Raw genomic sequence first — 26934 nt, 5'->3', positions numbered from 1 at the left:
GCTGTTATTATTACAAGACTAGAAGACGATTATCATCATTACTAAGCAAATGGGGTATTTGCACTAGCAATCTGGACAAGAGTCAGAAATACAAAGTTAGCAAACTTACAAAAAAAATGTATACTTCAGTATTTCCAAGTGTATAATGGACAATATATCATAGTTCATTTTCAATTAGGGCCAAACCGTTGCATTTTATGTTTACCAGAACCAACGACATACCTGAAGGAGACTAGGGTTCTATCCTCCCTCAAATCCTAGAAGTTTCAGGCCACTTCTTATTCAACTTGCCACATTTTTTTTATTGTTTACCCCCCTAATAAGAAACAAAAAAATCTTCTACAGCCTGACCAGACCAAAACCGTAAACACTATTAGGTAAAAATCCCAAAAACCTTGTCACCCCTATCATGATGTGATGCAGTGCGATTAAAAGCACATTTATAACAGTTCTGACCAGTTTTTTCGTTAAATAGCCCTCTATGCTACTGTAGGATTGTCAGCAATCTTTACTGTTGCTACCACAGGAGCATAAGTCTCTGACCCAAATAGTTCCTTTTAAAGCCTATAATTTTCAATTTTCCAAGGGGGATGATGATAGAATCAATATTATGGCATTTTCTCCTGGGGAGGTCCCTGCTACGTAGATATGAGGATCGCCTCCCCATACGCAGTTTATTGAAAATAATCCAAAAAATAGATATTTATTCCTGAATCTCATTTTTTGTCCTCAGATTTAGCAGGTTCCAAATTTTTATCTAAAAAGTCGCGGGAGCTGCGTCTAAACTGTTCCTGGAACGTGTTTATGCCTACTCTTTGGTTAGGAATGGAGCGTGACAAGAATTGGGATACACAATCGACACTCATACCGATATCTATCTCACTGGTTTCCTCCTTCTCAAATAACAAGAAATACTAGCTTTTTTATAGTTCTTCCTTGCAACTTCGCAATAAAGGCGTGTTTAACTATTCCTTAGAGCCAATTTATCAAAGACGTACATATTTCAGCAGAACTAAAAATAACCAACTACTTTTCTTTCCTAGCAACTACAGACTTCTAGGAAACCAATGATTGAAAAAGTTCGTCCTTTGTTCCAGCCTAAAACGGAAACTTAATCCATGTAAGTCATGCAAACATCATAATGGTTTCATGTATTTTTTTGTGGAATAACTATTGCAAGACATTTCGAAGAGGCATTATGTTGCACAACATCCATCCTACGCTTTTTCTTTAATTTTTGTGTGAAGGTTATTCATATGATATAATGTTCACAGGTGTAAGAATTGCATAACGAGACATCGCTTTTGGAAATAAATTTTTCAAAAAATCTTGATTTTTTTTCGGATTGCAACTTTCAAAATGGGATGATAATCGTTATAAGCACCATCACCCGACGTCAATTGCGGAGCACCATTCTTTCCAGAACACTTTGACACACTTCCCCCGCTACTTTTCCAAACACACACATACACATGCCACACTTCCTCTGCATTCCTTCCTGCCATGCATGATACCACCTGGTGTGCACGATTTTTTTCTTAAAGCGGACAACATTTCAGGTAATGTGCACTAGAATGACTCATTAACTCAGTTTCACGAAAAATGCACACATTCCCCGAAATTTATACACACGTGTATCACTTCGAAGATTCTGGGAAATGCTAGGTCGAGAAATGCAAAGTCCTCCCGCGTACCTATTTTGTCCAAAGCATTGGAAGAGCTTTTTTAGTGGGATAGGTTATATATTTCAAATAATCTCTTATGAGGTCGAACATAAGATTTGTGCCTTCCAAACAAAATTCCACTGAGGGCGAATTTCGCGGGTCTTTGAGTTGTCTCACGGATGTTTCTTATTTTGTCAGAAATCTGTACCACAAATGCAAAGATTACTAGAACCTGTGAAACCTGGAAAATGTCACATACAATCCTGAGCTAGTGAGCTCAAGCTAGCGAACAAACATGTTGCCTCTAGACGAAGTCTTTTTAAGCGGAGACATCTTTGAGGATTAAACAAAAAAAAAACACGTTTTTTTTAAATGAAAGTAAGGAGCGACATTAAAACTTAAAACGAACAAAAATTACTCCGTATATGAAAGGGGCTTTTCCTCCTCAACGCCCCGCTCTTTACGCTAAAGTTTGACTCTTTCTCTTAACTCTACATTTTAAAACAGTAAAAAACTTTAGCGTAAAGAGCGCGGCGCTGAGGAGGAAAAGCCCCTTTCAGATACGGAGTAATTTTTGTTCGTTTTAAGTTTTAATATCGCTCCTTACTTTCATAAAAAAAAACTTGTTTTTTTGTTTAATTTCTGGACGTTTTTTAATTAATGCATTTTTTTATCTTGGCTCTCCACGCGTAAATAATTAAAACGAAATTTGCATATTAATTTTTTTGGGCTAAATGGCTTTTTCATAGTTTTAATCGGAAGATTTTGATAAAAAGGAGCGAGAGAGGAGGCCTAGTTGCCCTCCAATTTTTTGATTACTTAAAAAGGGAACTATAACTTTTAATTTTTTACGAACGTTTTCATAAGTAAAAAATATACGTAACTTACGAATTAACTTACGTAGTGAACTTCTATATTCGTAGGTTTTTATTACGTATATGAGGGGGCTCACCCCTCGTCGATAGCTCACTCTACACTAAAGCTTAAATTTTGTCCCAATTCCTTAAGAATGACCCCTGAATCACAAAGGCCATAGAATAAATAGTCGAAATTACTAAAAATACTTTAGCGTAAAGAGCGAGGTATTACGAGGAGGTAAACCCCTCATATGCGTAATAATTTCTGTTCGTTTTAAGTTTTAATGCTGCTCCTCACTTTCAGAAGAAAAAACTTTTCATATTTATCTTTTCATTGTTTTTTTTTAAATAATACTAGAAAATCCTGCGCCCCCTCCATTGAAAGTCTCTTCTCCAATAAAACGTTCCTCCATTGAAAGATCCTCCCATGTAACCCCCCTCCCTTCAACTCTCCCCCCAAACCAAAAAATCCCCCTGAAAACGTCTGTACACTTCCCAGTAACCATTACTATATGTAAACACAGGTCAGAGTTTGTAACTTGCAGCCCCTCCCACGGCGACTGCGGGGGAGTAAGTCGTCCCCAAAGACATAGTTATTAGGTTATTCGACTATGGTGAATAAAATGGCTATCTCAGAATTCTGATCCGGTGACTTTGGGGGAAAATGAGCGTGGGAGGAGGCCTAGGTGCCCTCCAATTTTTTGGTCACTTAAAAAGGACACTAGAACTTTTAATTTCCGTTGGATTGAACCCTTTTGTGACATTCTTGGACCACTGAGTCGATACGATCACCCCTGGGAAAAAAAACACAAATAAACACGCATCCGTGATTTGTCTTCTGGCAAAAAAATGCTAAATTCCACATTTTTGTAGATAGGGGCTTGAAACTTCCACAGTAAGGCTCTTTGATACGCTGAATCGTATGACTTTTAGGGGGTATTTCCCCCTATTTTCTAAAATGAAGCAAATCTTCTCAGGCTCGTAACTTTTGACGGGTAAGACTAACCTTGATGAAACTTATATATTTAAAATCAGCATTAAAATGCAATTCTTTTGATGTAATTATTGGCATAAAAATTCCATTTTATAGAGTTTTGGTTACTATAGAGCCGGGTCACTCCTTACTACAGTTCGTTACCACGAACTGTTTGAAAGATAAGTTCGAAAAAAAGGACGAATTAGCGTTAAAAAGTGTGTGGTGGATTGTATAGAAGACGATATTTCGAGAGAAGGGCAAGGTCATAAGCGGTGGTGTAAATTTGCAAAAATTTGAGAGAGAAGAGGTGCGAAGTGTATTTTTCAAAATCTAGCAGGCAGGCATTTTTGTTTTTTTTTCCATAAAACACTAAAAAAGGCTTCTTTCAGTAAAAATACCTCAAATGGGTATTTCTCAAAATCCATGGAGTAGAAAAACCTGGGGGACACACACTTCCCTCCAATTTACGTTTCTGCCCCAGATTAATCCCTTCCTGCGAACGTGTCTTGCTCAACTCAAGTTTTGTCGGACTAGCTTGTCTTCCCGTTTTATTGGTAAAATGTATTTATATTTTTCTTTTCATTAGTACGGTTCTATTCATTCATTCGTTTCTGTGTCTGGTGACGTCATAACCAAGAAGTAGACCAATACTACAATCAAATGATTTGTCATCAACACGCTCTAGTCCTTGGAAGATTTAAATTCCTTTATGGCGATCAAAGCGGTTTTAACCAGTGGAAAATCAATCAGGTTTTTTTTTCCAAGTGCAAGTAGAGAGCGACGCTAAGACGTTTTTATTACGTCGTGTAAGGACCAAAGCGGTTTTTACCAGCAAAACCAATTTCGGGAAATTAGCTGATTCAGTACAAACAATTAAATGACTTGATTACAAATAAAGCGATTGGACAGGGCTATGCAATAGGCCTACAGGCAAGTAAGTGGGAATTTTTTTTAGAGAGAAAGGGTAACAATAAAAAAAAAACTATTTGACAAACTTGAATAAAAAGTGTCCAGAAATTCATAAGAAAATGAGTTTCCGTATGTCAAAGCCCCCTGCGTGCGTCCCTCATGCAATAACTGTTTAAATTGCATAGCAGTAGCGTCAATTAGGGAAGGGGCAGGGAGATCCTGTGACCCCTATATTTCTTCACTTCCTCCCTAGATTTTCGTGAATGGAAACCACTGCAATGTAGATTTTGAAAGGGCTGATTAGATTTATAGATATCTACTAGAGAATTCCAGCATTATCGTAGTTTAAGCTCAGAAACATCGTCAGGATTTTTTAACCTAATTAGGTGAAAAATATTTTAAAATACTGACGGCCCGCTACTTTGAATATAATTGGTTCTTAAAATATTTTCAAATAGAAAAACGTTCAGAAGTTGAAGTAAAAACAAAACTGTATTTTAAATGTTTATTTATTTACATGTGTCCATAATCAAGTTACTAATACTACTACTAGCAACTCACTGCAGCACCAGGCCACCTGAGACCAACAACTACGCACCTCCTCATCCATCCCAATCTATTCAAGAACCCCTCTTTATACTCCCTCCCAAGAAGTTCCCTTTCCTTGCGCCATCCTCTTTAGGTCGACCTGCTTTTCATTTGGCCCTAATTGGTCGCCCAACAAGGACGATCGATAACATTTAGGTTATTTCAGGTATTTTCTTTAAATAACTGTCAATAAGTTGTTGATGAACAACATAATTTATTTTCATTTTTTTCTAAAGACTTCTGCAGAGAAGTATCTAAAGACTTCTGCAGAGAAGATGGATTCTTTTTTTCAATCTGTCTGCGTATTTGAGATACTCGTTCTGCATTAAGATCACATTCTTCCATGATAGTCAAAGAAGCAACCCCCTTTCCCCATCCTTGTATAAAGCTATGTGTATGGGAAGAAAAATATGGTCGAGTCAGAAATCTAGAACACCCTAGAATCTAGGGTCTTCTTATAAATTTCTGACTATACACATTTTTTTTTCCGGTTTAGTTTGAAAAAGCATTTACAATGACGAAATTATCTAATTTTGGTAATACTTATGTGACTTTCGCTTAGTGCTACACAGTCGGAATAATATCATAACACAGCTGGAAATATTCCAAGTATATTTTGACTAAATCCACAAATTTTTGAAGGCCCAACGCTTTCATATTTAATCCAACCAATTCTGCATTGTTTCTCTAAGCCCAGAATAGCAATTGAAATTGTTTTGTACATAAAACAAGAACAACTATTCCCAAAGTTCTCCCAAAATTTAAATCTTCCTCTTACAAATCCTTCTCAATAGCGAGGGGACCCCTACTTTTCGCCGTTTGACGTACGTCTCAGAACACCACATTTACGAAACGCAACATTTACGCAACGCCGCAAATTTACGCAATACTTGGCGCACTTCCGCCGTGCTTGGCACTTGCCACCTGCTGTATGTAATTTATCTACAAATTTAAATAAATGAAGAATAATAAAGCCTAAACTAATTAAGGTGGAAAATTTAACATATCAGGCTTTTAAACGGAAAATTTGCACCAATCGAATGAAAAATACACTCATGGGGCAGGCACGTTTACAGAAAGGTGGGGGGCTCTAGCCCCGTGTCCCCTCAGAATATTAAGACTTCGTTAATAATATAAAAAAAAAATCATTTAATTTGCCTGTTTAGCAATTTTTCAAAATCCCCTTTAAGAAATTAAATTGCGAACATGCCTACCTAGGACGATATAATACCCTCCCATATCCAACTGCCCCCATAATTCGAATAAAATGTATATTTATCATCAACAATTACGGGTACACAACCTCTCCCCTCCTTATGAAAACCACCTATGAGCCTGAAATAAATGCGTCTCACCCATTATCAATCTGATAAAACCAACAAGACAGGATATTACAAAAACGAAAATCCCAGTTTAGCTTCAACGAAGGTAGGATGTGATAAACGAGTTTCACAACATTTCCTGTGTTGAGCAATAAAGAAATATCGTAAAATGAAGTCATATGCAAAACGATCCTGATAGAGCTTGTTTCGATTTTGAAGTATGGAACGTGGATGCCACAGGCAGGGTCGTTCCTAGGATCAGTGGTGACCAGGGCAAAATTGATTACGCTCCCCTCTCGGCTCAAACAAACGAAAAAGGCCACGACCCCCCACCCAGCCATGGCGCCCGGGGCAGATTCCCCCCTTGAACGGGCCTGGCCGTTGGTTATAACCTCTTTGAAATAACTGTTCCATGGAGCATCTTGGTCTTCTGAAAATATTCTAGGGTACCATGATCAAGGCCGTATTCCAGTGGGGTTAGGGGGTTAGAACCTTTTACCCGAAATGTTGTTCCGATTCGTAAAAACGTAACAAAAATGAATATAAACAAATATTGGTACTTGCGTATTATTCAGAACACACTCAATAAGTGAAGTTAGGTCTTTCTTGAAAGAAATTACGATGCAAAAACCCCGTTGCATAGCCACAAAGACAGAACTCAATTTAGTTTGCTACGCATAGTGATAGAAGATAGTGTCTGAACATGACTTTTGAAATGAAGATTTGGGATTTGCCAAAGACTGAAAAGAGGCAATTATATTTTAAATATTTAAAATGTATCTGCATCGTAGTCTGTTTCACGAAAGAACCTAACTTCACTTATCATTTCATTATATAATAATAAATTATTATATTTTCATCTTATTTTGTTTTATTTCATTAACTTTATCAAAAGTTTGGGCTATATATTTCCACATTAGGGGGTGGGGGGAGGGGAGTGGAGTGCATTATATCAGATACTGAACCTAACCTAACCACCTTTATATATAAAATATTAGTTAAAATGTACCTACATTGTAGTTTGTTTCACGAAACAGCCTAACTTCACTTATTGAGTGTGTTCTGAATAATACAAAAGTACCCAAATCTTTAATGAGTTTTGTAAAAAAAAAAATTGTACCCTTCCCTGAAAAAATTATTTTGTACCCCCCCCCCAAAAAAAAAAAAATTCCTTGACGCGGCCCTGACCATGATACATAAATAAGAGTGTGTATACGCAGATTGAACCAACAGCTGAACTACTCAAGCTAGAAACGAGAAAAGTTCATATAATAGTCCGGGAGTCATAGGCATTTTGTATACTAGTCAATATAACTTAACCTGCAAAAAAGAAAAACTCGACTTTGATGGGTCCATAAAATGGCCAAACAGGATGAAATAGTATGCGCCAAGACTAAAACAATAATTTCGGTTTCATCTAAACATCAAGAGATGCACACATTAATCATAACTAAATAAAGAAAAAAAACTTGCCTCATCATGCCTTGCCTCCGCTCCTTTCATATATTCCTGTGTTTGAAATGCCTGAATGAGACGCGTATAGTTAACCAAATCGTAGGGTGACCAAGAAGCAGACAAGTGTACTGGATTATTGTCTCTAGCAAGACTTTGTAGGAACTGGTACTTCAAAAATTGATTCCTAAAAGCCTCAACTTCAGTAAGTCTCTTTTGAAGAACAGACTCAGACATTGTACGGCGGAGTTCAATATCGTCCACATGGTCAGGTGCACTGGTATTAGCAGGAATAAATGGTTGAGTGAGCCTACTTTCGCTCATGCATCTAGTATGCTTCTCATTTTGATACTCCGGCAAGTTCAATTTGCCAATCATAGATGCCACACTGTCGCATCTGGTAGGTAGCGAAGTTCTGTCATTATTTTGGAACTCTGTTCGCTTATTTTGAAGTAATGCAGCAGGAATCGATGCTTCTGATGCGGATTTTCCGAAATTATTCTCCTTCATCCATGAAAGGCTACCCCTTTTCTTGGGTGTCAGCACTGGGGATGAACGTTCACTTCTTGGTGACTTCTTGTTAATGGTCAAATCCATCGGCTTTTCAATGTTTTCTTCTTCCTCTTCTTTTAGAGGTTCTTCGACAATGCACAGTGGTGACCGACTTAGATCCCAATCATAGTCACGAATAAATAAGTTGGGACATGTAATGTTCCTTTCAAATTCCATCATTTTAAATGTGGCGTTTTGACTGGCTGAAAAGAAAAATAAATATTATTCATTTATCCTACATTTATCCTAAAAATTCACATTAGCGAATTGAACGCTAAGCATAGGCACACTTTGGTTCAGCCCCTTCAACTGGGTTTCAAAAAAAAAAAAACACGGCTCAAGAGAATAGATATGTAAATAAGAAAACGTCAACCCTTTCAGGGTTTATAGTCCCATCTAAACGACCCTACCGCACATGACAATGAAGCAGGGATTTTCACGCTAAGATCAGTGGACAGTATATGTCCTGACATCATTCTATGCCTATTCCAAAACCCCTTTCCCCGGGCAATTCTTTCCTTCTCGAAAGGAATATGTGAACTTAGGGCTTTGGATTTGTCATTGATTAGTGCCTCTCTGCCACAGCCTTATTGATAAGCAATATTTAGGGGGATTTAACGAGAAGATGAGTTGGTCAGATTTTCTTTTTTGAGCTTCTGTAGGTTTTGAAACGGCATATGTTCGCCACCTTTTTTCAGTTCACGAGAAAAAGATACTACGTGTGTCATTAGTTTTAGTTTCCGTAATTAGTAGCGATTAGGCTTTCGCAATGAAAATATGTCGTGCATTGCACAATTATTGCGAAATAAAAATATTAGTGTTTTTGCAGTTTATCGCGTAGAATCGCAATTGTTTACTTGCAAGTTGTTGCAAAGCTCATTATTTTGTTCAAACAACTCCAATTAAGGACAACAAACTATGTCATAATTTAATGAGACTAATCTACTATAACGTCTGTGTTGATTTTTTTTACTCACAAATCCACAAGACATGCGTACGCAAATCCCCGAGCACCAAGATATAACCGAAAAACACCGAGAAACATTTGCAAAATTTCAGAAGGGAACTTCGGACAAATATCAGAGGGAACCGCACCAATATCTCTGTGTACAGATTTTTACAAATATCCACACCTCTACATGGAGGGATAGGGTGGATTCATGATACTGGTTCGAAGGATCCGCCTCCCAAAGAAAAAAGCGTGGCCCAAGGGCAGAATTGCCCTCTTAGATTTTGAAAAATGTCTTTTTGGTTTTCCAATTTTTTTTATGTTTTCACTGAAAAAAAAAAAATTATCGCACCCTAGATTTTGAAAAACACGCCCCCTCCCCTTTTTGGTGAATTAGTGCCTCTAGACCCAAGAGTGCACTTTAGCTTGCTTTCTATCCACTCCAGAAGAAAATATTCTCGGCTCCCTCTAAAGGTCGAACTTGTGCGGATCTTATCCATACCTGCTACAAAAAATCCAAACCAGCGTTAGGAAAAAACAAAAAAGGACGGTTTCAAGCCCTGTCATACGCCCTAGCAGCAGTCAAACTGCTGTCTTACCTAGCTATCAGGCGGTACAAGAACTAAGTTGCTTTTTGAGGTCAATCCGTCAATAAAATAATATTTTCGCCTCAAAATTTTCTCAGGGAAAAGGGTGTTGGCTGGATATAATTTCTTCTCCCTCATGGGTATCACACTTCTCAAGAGGGTAACTGCTCGTAGCATAAGAGTAGCACTGGTATGCGTATGAGTATTGTGTCTACTTTCTGGAGAAGATGAAATAGAGTGAGAAAGATTCCTCTAGTGAGTCGTTCCACTTGGTAGTAGTTACAGGGATGAATTTAATTCGCAGGGAATTAAATCCCCGTAAGGAATGCATTACTTCAGCACCTGAGCAAAGCTCATCATAGTATTTTGCAATCTTGGGTCTTGTCGAGACAAGACAGTGGCAGTTCTGGTCTCTCTTGTATCGCACCTCCACCAGCCTCCAAAAAATTTTCAGGCCATATTTTAACAAAATTTTCATTTATTACCACATTTTCATTTATTAACAAAATTTTCGTTTCTTAATAAACGTTTCATTTATTAAAAAAAAATTGAATATAAATCTTACAAAAATATTAGAATGAAGTAAATTCTGTCTTCTTACTTTTATTTTCAAGGAATGGTGATGAAGATGTGGAAAAAATTAAAATGTCAAATTGAATTTGCTTCTACTTCCAACTGCGCCCTCTACCTTATTAAAAAAAATTCTAAGATTACAAATAATTATAGCCATTAGATTATAATTTGAAATTTATTGCCCCTAAAATTTCTGCACCCGGGGCAAGTGCCCCCTCTCTCCCCTAAAATCACCCCTAAGATAAGAACGTCCACAACGGTTACGCTCCAAATACATCGGTTTGAATCGCGAGCCTACAAAAAGTACGGAAGAGTTATTTTTGTAGAATATAAAACTTTAAGTTATAGATTAGACACACTTATATAGAGAACGATATGAATTCATAGAAACGATTTCAAAGCCATGAACATTAGTATAATAGCAAATGAACTACCATTTATCACCTATTTATGATTCCACAATCACCGCAATAGTGCTTAATTTTTGGAAATGTTTGTAGACAATAAAAAGTCCAAAAGTACAAAGTCTAGTCAGAACAGTATCCGAGTATCAGTAAACAAGAAATAAAAATAGAAAATTCCCAGATATTTCTAATCTTGGAGCAGATGACACAATCATTTTAAGGTACACCTAAGCAAATTCCCATTTTTAGCGCATGCACGAATTGCGTGTAAATAATAATATATGGGAATTCACAGGGGAGAAATGCATGGCTTGGATAAATAGAAACAAATTATCAACTGAAAACTAATCTCAAACTGAAAAACCAAAATTAAATTTAAAAGCAAATAAGGTGCAGATATTCAGCTAGACCCAGACGTCCATTTAAGCCCACAAAATAAACCGCAAGCCTTCTTGCAGACGGATACAAGAGTGTCCACAATTCTGAAGGTTAAACTGTTGTCGTAGCAATAATTCAGACACTACTGTCTTATAGATTTCGTATACACTCACCCCTCCCCAGTTGACACAAGGTACTTGTTAATTACCCCAACAACACTCAAAAAGTGAAATTAGGTTAATCATAATGAAATATACCAAAATCTGGTGGAAATATAATACTTTAGTAGCAAAATTATGGAAACTACAACAGAGAATTATGGAAAAACTGACTGCAGAGAACACATTATATGAAATGCCTGACCTAAACAACTCTATATATTAAATATTTAACTAAAATATACCTACGTAGTTGTTTATCTCACTAAGAGTAAGCTAATTATAGCCGAATGTATACAGAGAAACCGGTTTTACTCAGATCAAGAGCTTGAGTGTGGTCGGGATAATAGACAAGTACTTGAATCAATTCTATGGTTATCAATTCTATGGTTTACTTAATTCTATAATAAGCTTTAGAAAATCATAAGAAAAACAACTTCTTTCTTCCAATATTACAACACTGAAATAAGTTGAACATTATGAAATCACTGAACATCACTTTGTAGCAGCACAAACCGAAACTGTTCACATTGCTAGGGATTAAATATACAGCAATAGGTTAGTACAGATGTCTTTAGTATCAAATCGGATTTTATGGCACTTTGGCCACCAACAGCAACCCATCCCCCTTCAATAAACTCCCCTTGATCCCCCTCTCTCTACTTCCAGCCACAGAATGAAACAGACCTGATTTTTGTAGAGCCGACGGAACAACCACCACACAATTTAACCGTACTAAATGTTTCATATTTAAACATCATTGAACAGTAAAAGTGCCACCCTCCACCAACCCATTGCTAACCACACATTAAGAATGTATAGCATAAAAAATGAAATAAAAAACAGACAGGGAAGCAAAGTGCTTTATTATTATATGTATAAAAATTGGTAACTTATAAGGCGTTAAATAATATTCAGACTTAGATATTATTAAATAAAAAAACTAATTTTTTTAGCTGAAAGTAAGGAGCGACATTAAAACTTAAAACCAACAGAAATTACTCCGTATATGAGATGAGTTGTCCCCTCCGCAATCCATCGCTCTTTACGCTAAAGCTTTTAATTGTTTTAAAAAGTAGAATTATGGCAAAGAGTCAAACTTTAGCGTAAAGAGCGAGGGATTGCGGAGGGGACAACTCATTTCATATACAGAGTAATTTCTGTTCGCTTTAAGTTTTAATGTCGCTCCTTACTTTCAGCTAAAAAAAATAGTTTTTTTTTTATTTAATTTCTGAACGTTTTTGAATTAATGCATGTTTGGTTTTGGCTCTCCGCACATAAATTATTAAAATGAAATTTGTATATTAATTCTTTTTTTGGCTAAATGGCTTTCTCTTAGTTTTGATCAGACGATTTCGAGAAATAAGGGGTTGGGAAGGAGCCCTAGTTGCCCTCCAATTTTTCGGTTACTTAAAAAGGCAACTAGAACTTTTAATTTTTAACGAACGTTTTTATTAGTAAAAAATATACGTAACTTAAAAATTAACTTACGTAACAAATTTTCATAACCTTATATTTTTATTATGTATACGAGGGGGTTTGTACCCTCCTTAATACCTCGCTCTTTACACTAAATCGTAAGTTTTGTCCCAATTCTTTAAGAATGACCCCTGAATCAGAAAGGCCGTAGAATAAATAGTTGAAATTACTAAAAATACTTTAGCATAAAGAGCAAGGTATTTATCTCCTCCTAAATACCTCGCTCTTTATGCTAAACTATTTTTAGAACCCCTCATATGCGTAATAATCTCTGTTCGTTTTAAGTTTCAATGCTACTTCTTCCTTTCATTTGAAAAAACGTTTTCATGTTTATTTTTCATTGTTTTCTTATAGTAATGCTAGAGAATCCTGCGCCCTTGTCATTGAATTTTTCTTCCCCCATGACAGATTCCTCCAAGGAAAGATCCTCCAACATATCCCCCTCTCCTCAGCCCCAACCCCAAACAAAACAAAATCCCCCTGAAAACGTCTGTACATTTCCCAATAACCATTACTATATGTAAACACTGGTCAAAGTTTTGTAACTTGCAGCCCCTCCCCCAGGGATTGTGGGGGAGTAAGTCATCCCCAATGACATAGTTATGATGGTTTTCGACTATGCTGAACAAAATGGCTATCTCAAAATTTTGATCCGTTGAATTTGGGAAAAATATGAGCGTGGGAGGGGGCCTAGATGCCCTCCAATTTTTTTGGTCACTTAAAAAGGGCACTAGAACTTTTCATTTCCGTTAGAATGAGCCCTCTTGCGACATTCTAGGACCACTTGGTCGATAGGATGACCCCTGGAAAAAAAAAACACAAACAAATAAACACGCACCCGTGATTTGTCTTCTGGCAAAAAATACAAAATTCCACATTTTTGTAGATAGGAGCTTGAAACTTCTACAGTAGGGTTCTCTGATACGCTGAATCTGATGGTGTCATTTTCGTTAAGATCCTATGACTTTTAGGGGGTGTTTTCCCCTATTTTCCTAAATAAGGGAAATTTTCTCAGGCTTGTAACTTTTGATGGATAAGACTAAACTTGATGAAACTTATATATTTAAAATCAGCATTAAAATGAGATTCTTTTGATGTAGCTATTGATATCAAAATTCAATTTTTAGAGTTTTGGTTACTATTGAGCCGGGTCGCTCCTTACTACAGTTCGTTACCACGAACTGTTTGATATGAAGACAAAACAGCTGGCAAAGTACAGGCTAACCAGTGGTTTAGTGGTAAACTGTTCAAAAAATAATTCAATAAAGGTAATAAATTTTACTTAAATTATATGCCTATTGTTTCTATACAGTATATTTCTGCCTAGCAACAACAATAAAATATATGTCCTGAGAACATTAATGAAAATTATGAATTTCCGTATTTTCCTATTTTGATGCAAAATTTTCTTATCTTTAGGCCTAGCTTAGATCATTCAACGTCTACAAACTATCATAATTCTGGTTTAGCGAATGAAAAATCTGAAACAAAAAAAAAGATCCAATGATATGAGTATTTTACCCTTTCGGCTCTAGTTACAGTTTTAATCTTATTGCAAAATCGCGTGTTTCTAGAGGCAAAATTAACTACAAGATAAAATGTTAGACTAAAGGCAAGGGCGTATCCAGGATTTTGTTTGGGAGGGGGGTACAAGAAACTTAAAAAGGCATCAAAATTCGTTCAGACAAAATTTCGGGGATGAGAGGCTCAAAACCGGTACCCATCCCCCCTGGATATGGCCTTGACTACAGTAAAAAAAAAAATGGGAAAAATAAGCTTTAAATTAAAGAAATAATTTACTTTTCTTAGCTTATTTCAAAAATTTGATTTTCAAGGGGTTTTTTTAAATCTTTTTATCTTGTCAAAAATTTGGCACAGAGCCAAAACCCCGAACTGACGCCGTTGCCAACACATTTTACATTATTCACTGCTTCCTAAATTATATGAGCGAAAATATTATTACCAAACACAAAGTTCGTATTTTTATTGGGGATGAAGGCCCCTACGCGTATCCTCTATGGATAAAAAGTCTAACAATGTCCGGCTTTTCTTGGATTAGAAAATTGGGGGGCTGGGTAATCGTAACATTATCGAGGAGTAGTAATGGGATATACTTCCCTGTCTTGAAGAAGCAAAACAACTAAGAGTAAACATCACCACCCCCTCCCAATCCTCCAACGACAATATCCTCCTTGATAATAATCAACAAACAACAAAACATTCGGTAAAATTCTAGTTAATTGACTTCTTGCTATCTCAGGAAGGGTTTAGGTAAGGAGAATGAAACTTTCAGGGATGAAACTACTGAATAAAGTATGTCCTGGCAAGGTATTTTGAGGCAACTACCTCCAGTCCTTCTCCCTCTAGAGGGCTCTGACCTTTGATGACCTTCAAAAATATGTGTGTTATAAAAGTGAAACCTTGCAAAACAGATCTTCTGCTTAATTGAAGTACAACAAAACTATTTTCAGCTCCATAACTTTACTCAATTCCATTTTATAAGGTTTTAAAGATATGTAAATACATTTCCTAAATTTTGAAAAAAAAACATTGATATGGCTCAAAATTCTACTCAAATAACAGGAATTGCATTTTCAGAACTAAAGGCAGAGAAAAGGCAACTAGTTACTCAAAATTAAGGTAAAATATCAGATATTAAAAATAACACTAATAATTAAATGGTCGCACGCTCAAGATGTTTACTCGAAAGTGTATTTTATATTTTTTTTTTTTTTTTGTGCTGACAAATACCAATACCGCAAAAAAGCCTATTTTTGGACCATAGAATTTCAATTAAAAAACTTTATGTATGAAAAATAAAAGTTAAAAATTGAGTCGATGTACAATGAAGTTTTTCTCAGCAGGAAAAAAAAAATTTAACCAACAGCTATTCTAAAAATAGCCTTTATTTACAAATACACTATAAAGGACATATCGGATGAAAACCACAAAATGGAATCAATGTGCTCAACCAACCAAAGGTAAAGCGGTGTATATACATTTGTAAGCCTGCAGACGGCAGGCGGATAAGTAAACGATTACCTTCTGAGATTGGTCTGGAGAACCCCCTAAAAAAATCAAGGTGTAAAAAGGCTTTTTTGGTGTTTTAAGCCCAACTCCTGGAAAAACTCCTCAGATTCCCTTACTTCATGGATAAGGCCTGTTAGCGTCTAATAAAAGGCCTAAAAGCCCAACTGACCACATATAGCATGAGTTTGGGATGCGTAATATTCTATTACGCAGTTTGGGATGTGCACATAAGGTCTTCTGAACTGAATACTGTAATCAGGGCTGCCATCTTTAGCCCGAAAGTGCTATTCTAGCACAATTTTATTATATATTGCACTGTAGCACGAGATTAGGGTTGTTAAAGTAGTGCTAAAATAGAGGAAAAGAGTTACTTTAGCTATACTTTATCCCTCCCCCCTACCGTGAAAATATATAGCCCGAATTTGTTTCTAGAGTAGTAGCCTATATTTTTATCATACTTAGGTATATTTCATTCGGATTGAACGTCAGAGAAACATAAAAAAAGAATAGGTAGCCTACTTGTGTATTATTCAGAACACAATCAATAAGTGAAGTTAGGTTCTTTTGTGAAACAAACTACGATGCAGGTACGTTTTAATTAAATCTATATATCTATCTTCTATATATATAAAAATAAGTTGTCTGTGTGTGTGTGGGTCTGTCGGGTGACGTCATGTTTGTGTGTTGACTGACGTCGTTTTCGACTGACGAAATTACAGACCGGGACATCGGGACACAAATGACGACCGGGACACCGGCACATAGGGAATATAAATGACGACCGGGACTCTCAAAGAGAAAGCGACCGGGACACAAGGAATGTTCGATTAGCAATCACCATCAACAAAGCACCGGGACACAAATGACGACCGGGACACAAATGACGACCGGGACACAGGGAGTATAAATGACGACCAGGACATAAGTAAAAAAACTAAAAAACTAAAAAAAGGTAAAAACTAAAAAAAAACTAAAAAGAAAAAAAAATAAAAACCAATAAAAAAACTAAAAAACCTAAAAAAACGAAAAACAAACTAAAAAAGAAAAAAAAGAAAAAAAGGAAAAAAATGAAAAATAAAGGAAAAAAACCAAACTAAAAAAATCTATATATATATAAAAATAAGTTGTCTGTGTGTGTGTGTGTCTGTCGAGTGACGTCATGTTTGTGTGTCGACTGACGTCATGTTTTCGACTGACGAAATTACAGACCGGGACATCGGGACACAAATGACGACCGGGACACCGGCACATAGGGAATATAAATGACGACCGGGACACTCAAAGAGAAAGCGACCGGGACACAAGGAATGTTCGATTAGCAATCACCATCAACAAAGCACCGGGACACACATGACGACCGGGACACAGGGAGTATAAATGACAACCAGGACATGAGTAAAAAAACTAAAAACCATTAAAAAAAAGCTAAAAAAACTAAAAAAACTAAAAAAGAAAACAAAATAAAAAAAGGAAAAAAAATGAAAAATAAAGGAGAAAAACAAAACTAAAAAAAATAAAAATAAAAAAACTAAAAAGAAAAAAGAAAAAAACTAAAAAAACTAAAAAAAAAGTAAAAACCAAAAAAAAACTAAAAAGAAAAAAGGGGAAAAATACGAAAATTTATTTCATCATATACCATTTCAAAAACGAATGTATATTCAGACCGGGACACCGGGATACAAATGACGACCGGGACACAGGAAATATAAATGACGACCAGGGCACAGGGACACAACTATAACGGGGACGCCAGGGGGCACAGGGGCATATATAAATGACGACAGGGACACAGGGAATGTTCGATTAGTAATCACCATCAACAAAGCTCAAGGGCAATCATTAGAATCATGAGGTATAACTAAAAAAACTAAAAAAATGTAAAAAACTAAAAACTAAAAAAAAAGACCAATTCAAAAACGAGTGTATATACAGACCGGGACACAAATGACGACCGGGACACCGGGACACAAGGAATATAAATGACGCCCGGGACACTCAAAGAGAAATCACAGACTGGGACACCGGGACACAAATGACGACCGGGACACAGGGAATATAAATGACGACCGGGACATAGGGACACAACTACAACGGGGACGCCGGGGGGCACAGGGGGATGTATAAATGACGACGGCGACACAGGGAATGGTCGATTAGCAATCACCATCAACAAAGCTCAAGGGCAATCATTAGAATCATGAGGTATAGATCTGAATACGGATTTTTTTTTCCCATGGACCATTATATGTTGCATGTTCAAGAGTCGGTAAACCTGACAATCTATTTATATGCACAGACAATGGGACAGCAAAGAATGTTGTATATTCGCAAGTTTTACGTAGTTAAAAACATATATATATATATATATATATATATATATATATATATATATATATATATATATATATATATATATATATATATATATATATATATATATATATATATATATATATATATATATATATATATATATATATATATATATATATATGTATATATATATATATATATATATATATATATATATATATATATATATATATATATATATATATATATATATATATATATATATATATATATATATCGCAAGTTTTACGTAGTTAAAAACATATATATATATATATATATATATATATATATATATATATATATATATATATATATATATATATATATATATATATATATATATATATATATAAATAAGTTGTCTGTGGATCTGTGGATGGATCAGGTGACGTCACCTGAAAAAACTGGATCAGGTGACGTCAAAACTGAAAAAACTAAAAAAAGGCAAAAACTACAAAAAAAACTAAAAACTAATAAAAAAAATAAAAAAGCTAAAAAACTAAAAAAAAACTAAAAAAAGGCAAAAACTACAAAAAAAAACTAAAAACTAATAAAAAAGCTACAAAACTAAAAAAACTAAAAAAAGGCAAAAACTACAAAAAAAACTAAAAACTAATAAAAAAATAAAAAAGCTAAAAAACTAAAAAAACTAAAAAAACTAAAAAAAGGTAAAAAACTAAAAAAACTAAAAACTAAAAAAAACTAAAAAAAAAGGAAAAAACTGAAAAATAAGCTAAAATAAAGGTAAAAACCAATAAAAAACTAAAAAAAAACTGAAAAAACTAAAAAAGGCAAAAACTACAAAAAAAAACTAAAAACTAATAAAAAAAGTAAAAAAGCTAAAAAACTAAAAAAACTAAAAAAACTAAAAAAGGTAAAAAACTAAAAAAAAAAAAAATAAAAAAAAACTAAAAAAAATGAAAAAACTGAAAAATAAGCTAAAATAAAGGTAAAAACCAATAAAAAACTAAAAAGAAAAAAAGGAAAAAACTAAAAAAAATTTTCATCTAAAAAACTAAAAAAAACTAAAAAAGGTAAAAACTAAAAGAACTAAAAAAGAAAAAAATAAATGACGAAACTCAAAGAGAAAGCGACCAGGACAAAAGGAATGTTCGATTAGCAATCAACAAAGCACCGGGACACAGGGAGTATAAATGACGACCAGGACATAAGTAAAAAAAAAAAAACTATCTATATATATAAAAATAAGTTGTCTGTGGATCTGTGGATCGTGGATCAGGTGACGTCACCTGAAAAAACTGGATCAGGTGACGTCAAAACTGAAAAAACTAAAAAAAGGCAAAAACTACAAAAAAAACTAAAAACTAATAAAAAAAATAAAAAAGCTAAAAAACTAAAAAAACTAAAAAAAGGCAAAAACTACAAAAAAACTAAAAACTAATAAAAAAGCTAAAAAATTAAAAAACTAAAAAAAAGGCAAAAACTACAAAAAAAACTAAAAACTAATAAAAAAAATAAAAAAGCTAAAAAACTAAAAAAACTAAAAAAACTAAAAAAAGGTAAAAAACTAAAAAAACTAAAAACTAAAAAAAACTAAAAAAAAGGAAAAAACTGAAAAATAAGCTAAAATAAAGGTAAAAACCAATAAAAAACTAAAAAAAAAACTGAAAAAACTAAAAAAAGGCAAAAACTACAAAAAAACTAAAAACTAATAAAAAAAGTAAAAAAGCTAAAAAACTAAAAAAACTAAAAAAACTAAAAAAAGGTAAAAAACTAAAAAAAATAAAAAATAAAAAAAAAACTAAAAAAAAGGAAAAAACTGAAAAATAAGCTAACATAAAGGTAAAAACCAATAAAAAACCAAAAAGAAAAAAGGAAAAAACTAAAAAAAATTTTCATCTAAAAAACTAAAAAAAACTAAAAAAGGTAAAAACTAAAAGAACTAAAAAAGAAAAAAATAAATGACGACACTCAAAGAGAAAGCGACCAGGACAAAAGGATTGTTCGATTAGCAATCAACAAAGCACCGGGACACAGGGAGTATAAATGACGACCAGGACATAAGTAAAAAAAAAAATTAACAAAACTAAAAAGAAGGTAAAAACCACAAAAAAACTAAAAAGAAAAAAAAAACTAAAAACTAATAAAAAAACTAAAAAATCTAAAAATATAAATAAACTAAAAAAGAAAAAAAAAGGAAAAAAATAAAGGAGAAAAACAAAACTAAAAAACGAATGTATATACAGACCGGTACACCGGGATACAAATGACGACCGGGACACAGGGAATATAAATGACGACCGGGACACAGGGACACAACTACAACGGGGACACCGGGGGAAACAGGGGGATATAAATGACGACCGGGACACCGGGACAGGGAATGGTCGATTAGCAATCACCATCAACAAAGCTCAAGGGCAATCATTAGAATCATGAGGTATAGATCTGAATACAGATTGTTTTCCCATGGACCATTATATGTTGCATGTTCAAGAGTCGGTAAACCTGACAATCTATTTATATGCAAAGACAATGGGACAGCAAAGAATGTTGTATATTCGCAAGTTTTACGTAGTTAAAACCATATATATATATATATATATATATATATATATATATATATATATATATATATATATATATATATATATATATATATATATATATATATATATATATATATCTATCTATATTCACAGGTGGGACATAGGGACACAACTACAATGGCGCGTAACTATTATGGCGCGTAACGACTTACGCGCGCGGGGGGGCTTGGGGGGGGCGCGAAGCGCCCCCACCAACTAGGTGTTGGGGTGGCGCGAAGCGCCACCCCAACAGCTAGTATATATATATATATATATATATATATATATATATATATATATATATATATATATATATATATATATATATATATATCTATATATATAAAAATAAGTTGTCTGTGTGTGGATCTGTGGATGGATCAGGTGACGTCATGTTTGTCCGCATATGACATCTGAATTATTTCACACTAATACAAAAGAAGAAAAAAAACTAAAAAAGGTAAAAACTACAAAAAAAACTAAAAAGAAAAAAAACTAAAAAAGCTAAAAAACTAAAAAAAAAACTAAAAAAAGGTAAAAATCTAATAACTAAAAAAAAACTGAAAAAAATAAAAAAAAGGCAAAAACTACAAAAAAAATAAAAACTAATAAAAAAACTAAAAAAGCTAAAAAACTAAAAAAACTAAAAAAACTAAAAAAAGGTAAAAAACTAAAAAAAACTAAAAACTAAAAAAGAAAAAAACTAAAAAAAAGGAAAAAACTGAAAAATAAAAGAGAAAAAGAAAACTAAAAAAATATGAATACATATATATAAAAATAAGTTGTTTGTGGGTTATGTCTGTGTGTCTGTCTGTCGAATGACGTCGTGTTTGTCCGCATATGACGTCTGAATTATTTCACACTAATACAAAAGAAGAAAAAAAAACTAAAAAAGGTAAAAACTACAAAAAAAACTAAAAAGAAAAAAAACTAAAAAAGCTAAAAAACTGAAAAAACTAAAAAAAGGCAAAAACTAAAAAAAACTAAAAACTAATAAAAAAACTAAAAAAGCTAAAAAACTAAAAAAAAAAAAAACTAAAAAAAGGTAAAAAACAAAAAAACTAAAAACTAAAAAAGAAAAAACTAAAAAAAAGGAAAAAACTAAAAAATAAGAGAAAAAGAAAACTAAAAAAATATTAATAAATATAAAAAATATAAATATAAATATAATATAAATTAGCAATCAACAAAGCACCGAGACACAAATGACGACCGGGACACAGGGAGTATAAATGACGACCAGGACATAAGTAAAAAAAAAAACTAAAAAAACTAAAAAAATGGTAAAAACTACAAAAAAACTAAAAACTAATAAAAAAACTAAAAAATCTAAAAATCCAAATAAACTAAAAAAGAAAAAAAAGAAAAAAGGAAAAAAATAAAGGAGAAAAACAAAACTAAAAAACGAATGTATATACAGACCGGGACACCGGGATACAAATGACGACCGGGTCACAGGGAATATAAATGACGACCGGGACACAGGGACACAACTACAATGGGGACGCCATATTAAAAAATATAAATATAAATATAATATAAATTAGCAATCAACAAAGCACCGAGACACAAATGACGACCGGGACACAGGGAGTATAAATGACGACCAGGACATAAGTAAAAAAAAAAACTAAAAAAACTAAAAAAATGGTAAAAACTACAAAAAAACTAAAAACTAATAAAAAAACTAAAAAATCTAAAAATCTAAATAAACTAAAAAAGAAAAAAAAGAAAAAAGGAAAAAAATAAAGGAGAAAAACAAAACTAAAAAACGAATGTATATACAGACCGGGACACCGGGATACAAATGACGACCGGGACACAGGGAATATAAATGACGACCGGGACACAGGGACACAACTACAATGGGGACGCCGGGGGGCACAGGGGGATATAAATGACGACCGGGACACCGGGACACAAGGAATATAAATGACACCCGGGACACTCAAAGAGAAATCACAGACTGGAACACCGGGACACAAATGACGACCGGGACACAGGGAATATAAATGACGACCGGGACACAGGGACATAACTACAAAGGGGACGCCGGGGTGCACAGGGGGATATATAAATGACGATGGCGACTCAGGGAATGGTCGATTAGCAATCACCATCAACAAAGCTCAAGGGCAATCATTAGAATCATGAGGTATAGATCTGAATACGGATTGTTTTCCCGTGGACTATTATATGTTGCATGTTCAAGAGTCGGTAAACCTGACAATCTATTTATACTACAGACAATGGGACAGCAAAGAATGTTGTATATTCGCAAGTTTTACGTAGTTAAAAACATATATATATATATATATATATATATATATATATATATATATATATATATATATATATATATATATATATATATATATATATATATATATATATATATATATATATATATATATATATATATATATATATATATATATATATATATATATATATATATATATATATATATATATATATATATATATATATATATATATATATATATATATATATATATATATATATATATATATATATATATATATATATATATATATATATATATATATATATATATATATATATATATATATATATATATATATATATATATATATATATATATATTCACAGGTGGGACATAGGGACACAACTACAATGGCGCGTAACTAATATGGCGCGTAACGACTTACGCGCGCGGGGGGGGCTTGGGGGGGGGGGGGCGCGAAGCGCCACCCCAACAGCTAGTATATATATAAAAATAAGTTGTCTGTGGATGTGTCTGTCAGGTGACGTCATGTTTGTGTGTTGACTGACGTCATGAAGTTAGTTGTCGTCATTTTTGTTATGACGGTGACGGTTATGACGGTGACAAACCTCTTCAGGATTTGGGAATGCCTTCACCTAACCGTATCGCTGCTGTTTCGACATGTGTATAATTGGATCGTGAACAAAGTTACAGTACGAGTGACCTATTGTCGTATGTACAGAATAACATTTCTAAGTTAACGTCGGAACAAAAAGACATTTATGATACGATAATGCATTGTGTCGATAACAACGTTGGATAAATTTTCTTTTTGGATGCGCCAGGAGGTACTGGTAAAACGTGTGTGATAAAACTGATTCTGGCATCAATTCGATCAAAAAATGATATAGCGTTGGCAATTGCGTCGTCCGGAATAGCCGCAACATTGCTGCCTGGTGGAAGAACTGCTCACTCCGCTTTGAAATTGCCTCTGAATTTGCATTCTACAGAAACTCCCACGTGCAATATTTCCAAATCATCTGGGATGGGTAAAGTATTGCAGCAATGCAAACTTATTATTTGGGATGAGTGCACAATGGCACACAAAAAATCGCTCGAGGCTCTGGATCAATGCTTGAAAGATTTACGAGGGAAGTCGAAACCCTTTGGCAGCACATTAATATTGCTTGCGGGAGATTTCAGGCAAACATTACCTATAATACCTAGATCAAGTCCTGCAGACGAAATGAATGCTTGCCTGAAAAATTCTAATTTATGGGCACACGTAAAAACATTAAAATTAACTACAAATATGCGTGTCCGATTGCAAAACGATGACTCTGGTCAAACATTTTCAGATCAATTGCTGGCAATTGGAGACGGAAAGCTCCCAGTAGACTCAATTTCAGGACGTATACAACTGCCTGGTGAATTCTGTAATTTAGTGACGTCTAAAATGAATTGGTTGAAAAGATATTTCCGAATATTCTAAAAAATTATAAAAATAATAAATGGCTAAGTGAAAGAGCGATTCTTGCACCCAAAGATATAGACGTCCACGAAATCAACAATATTGTTTTGACCAAGATTCGAGACCAGGCAGTCCTTTACAAGTCAGTCGACACAGTTTTGGAACCAAATGAAGCGGTTAATTATCCATCTGAATTTTTAAATTCCGTGGATCTTTCAGGGTTTTCACCACACGTGCTACAACTAAAAATAGGCGTACCAATAATACTTTTAAGAAATATCAACCCACCAAAGCTTTGCAATGGCACGTGACTTGCCGTAAAAAAAAAACAATGGAAAACCTAATACAGGCCACAATCTTGACAGGGCCTTTTGAGGGTGAGGCTGTTCTTATTCCTCGCATTCCCATAATTCCAACGGATCTGCCTTTTCAATTTAAAAGATTGCAATTCCCAATTCGATCAGCATTTGCAATCACCATTAACAAAGCTCATGGTCAATCATTAGAAAAATGTGGTATAGATCTTAATACTGATTGTATTTCCCATGGACAATTGTACGTTGCATGTTCGAGGGTCGGTAAACCTGACAATCTATTTATATGCAGCGACAATTGGACAGCGAAGAATGTTGTATATTCGCAAGTTTTACGCAGTTAATTTGTATTGTATCTATCTATCTATCTATCTATATAAAAACGAGTTGTGTGTATGCATGTTTGTTTGTTTGTAAAAAGAGCGTTTGCATATGACGTCATTATTAGGACATACGGCTTTGTATATGCACAGACAATGGGAAAGCCAAGAATGTTGTATATTCGCAATTTTTACGTAGTTTGAAACACATATATAAATCTAACTATATTCACAGGTGGGACACAGGGACACAACTACAATGGCGCGTAATTAATATGGTGCGTAACGACTTACGCGCGCGGGGGGGGGGGCTTGGGGGGGGGGGGGTGCGACGCGCCCCCACCAACTAGGTGTTGGGGTGGCGTGAAGCGCCACCCCAACAGCTAGTATTTTATATATAGAGCTGGTTAAGTTAGGTATTTGATATAATCACCCGACCCTCCTATGTGCAAATACATAGCCCAAACTTTTGATAAAGCTAATGAAATAAAACAAAATATGACGAAAATATAATACTTTATTAAGAAAATTGTAAAATTACAACTTAGAATTATGTACCCAGAACGCAGAAATGTTAAGAATCGTGTTAAAAAGAGGTATTCCTTCTGCCTTTACTGCCGCCCGCCACATGTACTCTACTAAGTATGATAGTAAATGATGACGGGATGTAATTAACTTCATTTATTGAGTGTGTTCTGAATAATACACAAGTACCGAAGAACATTAGGTAGGGCCTATGTCATACAAGTACCATTCAAACTCCGGTCAATGTTCCTATTACCTGAACAATTGTTTAGGGTCATGAAACTATTGTTAATAGATGCATTTTGACTTTTCGAACATCTTTTCTCTCTTGCAAAATTACCGCAAACTCACCGTTATGGAGTTAATATATATTTGCACATTAGGGGGGGGGGTAAAGCATAGCATATATTAAATACAGCAATGGTTAGTTTACGTATTTAATATATGCTATCATTTACCCCCACTCCCCTGATGTGCAAATATATAGCCCTAATTTGTTTCTAAACTATTACAGGTTCGCGATTTCAAATATCCGATCAACGATAACGGAAATGATTGCAATTTTATATGTGTAAATACTGGATATTCGGGCCGGAATAACTCCATAACGGTGAGTTTGCGGTAGTTACAATTTCTGTATTGTAATCTGTACAATTCCCCCCGTTACAATTTCTGACAAGTTTCCTAGCCTTAGACCGAGGGGTATTGATAAAACAAAACTTACTTTCAGCACCTTTCTATGTTAAACTATAGTCTCTTTTAAATGCAAACGCTATGGAGTCTATCTCATCACTAACTACCAAATACAGTAAGCAATGATATAATTGCGAATGCCACCAAGGAGACTAGGAATTCCACCAATCAGAAGTGAGATAAGTGAGCATATTTATAGTTTATATGTTCTGGAAAATTAACGAAATTCCGGTTTTGATAGTGAAGTAGTCATAATATCAACAATTTTTGGCTGTTGAAAATCAAAACACTTCCCAAAACAATCGTTTTGGGTTTGACACACAGCAATAGATTATAGGCTGTGCTACATGAATTTTTGAGGGTAGTCGGCTCTTGGGGTGAAGGAAAAGATTGCCACAGTTTTATTATCTATTTTATCTTTTTAACGTAATTCATATATATATATCCACGAACATATATATCCGCGCATGAGCTTGCACCTCGTCTTATTCCGGTTCTAAGAACGTGCAAAGAAATCGATCAGGAGGATGCATCTCCGTGATGCAATTTTTGTTCGGGGGGAAGGGGGTTAAAATCGTCAA

The 26934-nt window shown here is 34.3% G+C and overlaps 1 protein-coding gene across 2 annotated transcripts in view; it reads right to left on the bottom strand.

The window, feature by feature from the left end:
• Nucleotides 1-26524, bottom strand: part of LOC136031049 (uncharacterized) — a 31974-nt gene extending 5450 nt beyond the window's left edge. The window contains exons 1-2 of one of the 2 annotated variants that reach the window (XM_065710259.1): nt 26385-26524; nt 7790-8523 (exon numbers count right to left, since the gene is read on the bottom strand). In XM_065710259.1, the coding sequence (XP_065566331.1) occupies nt 7790-8500 (711 nt within the window). In that variant the 5' untranslated portion in view covers nt 8501-8523; nt 26385-26524. The remainder of the gene's footprint in view (nt 1-7789; nt 8524-26384) is intronic. The other variant, XM_065710260.1, reaches the window with a different exon arrangement.
• Between the last annotated feature and the right edge of the window lie 410 nt (nt 26525-26934).

The sequence above is a fragment of the Artemia franciscana genome, chromosome 9 (genome assembly GCF_032884065.1).
Source record: "Artemia franciscana chromosome 9, ASM3288406v1, whole genome shotgun sequence".
NCBI classification, from domain to species: domain Eukaryota; kingdom Metazoa; phylum Arthropoda; class Branchiopoda; order Anostraca; family Artemiidae; genus Artemia; species Artemia franciscana.
The sequence above is the reverse complement of the archived record's forward strand: the minus strand, read 5'-3'. Positions and strand labels throughout refer to the sequence as shown.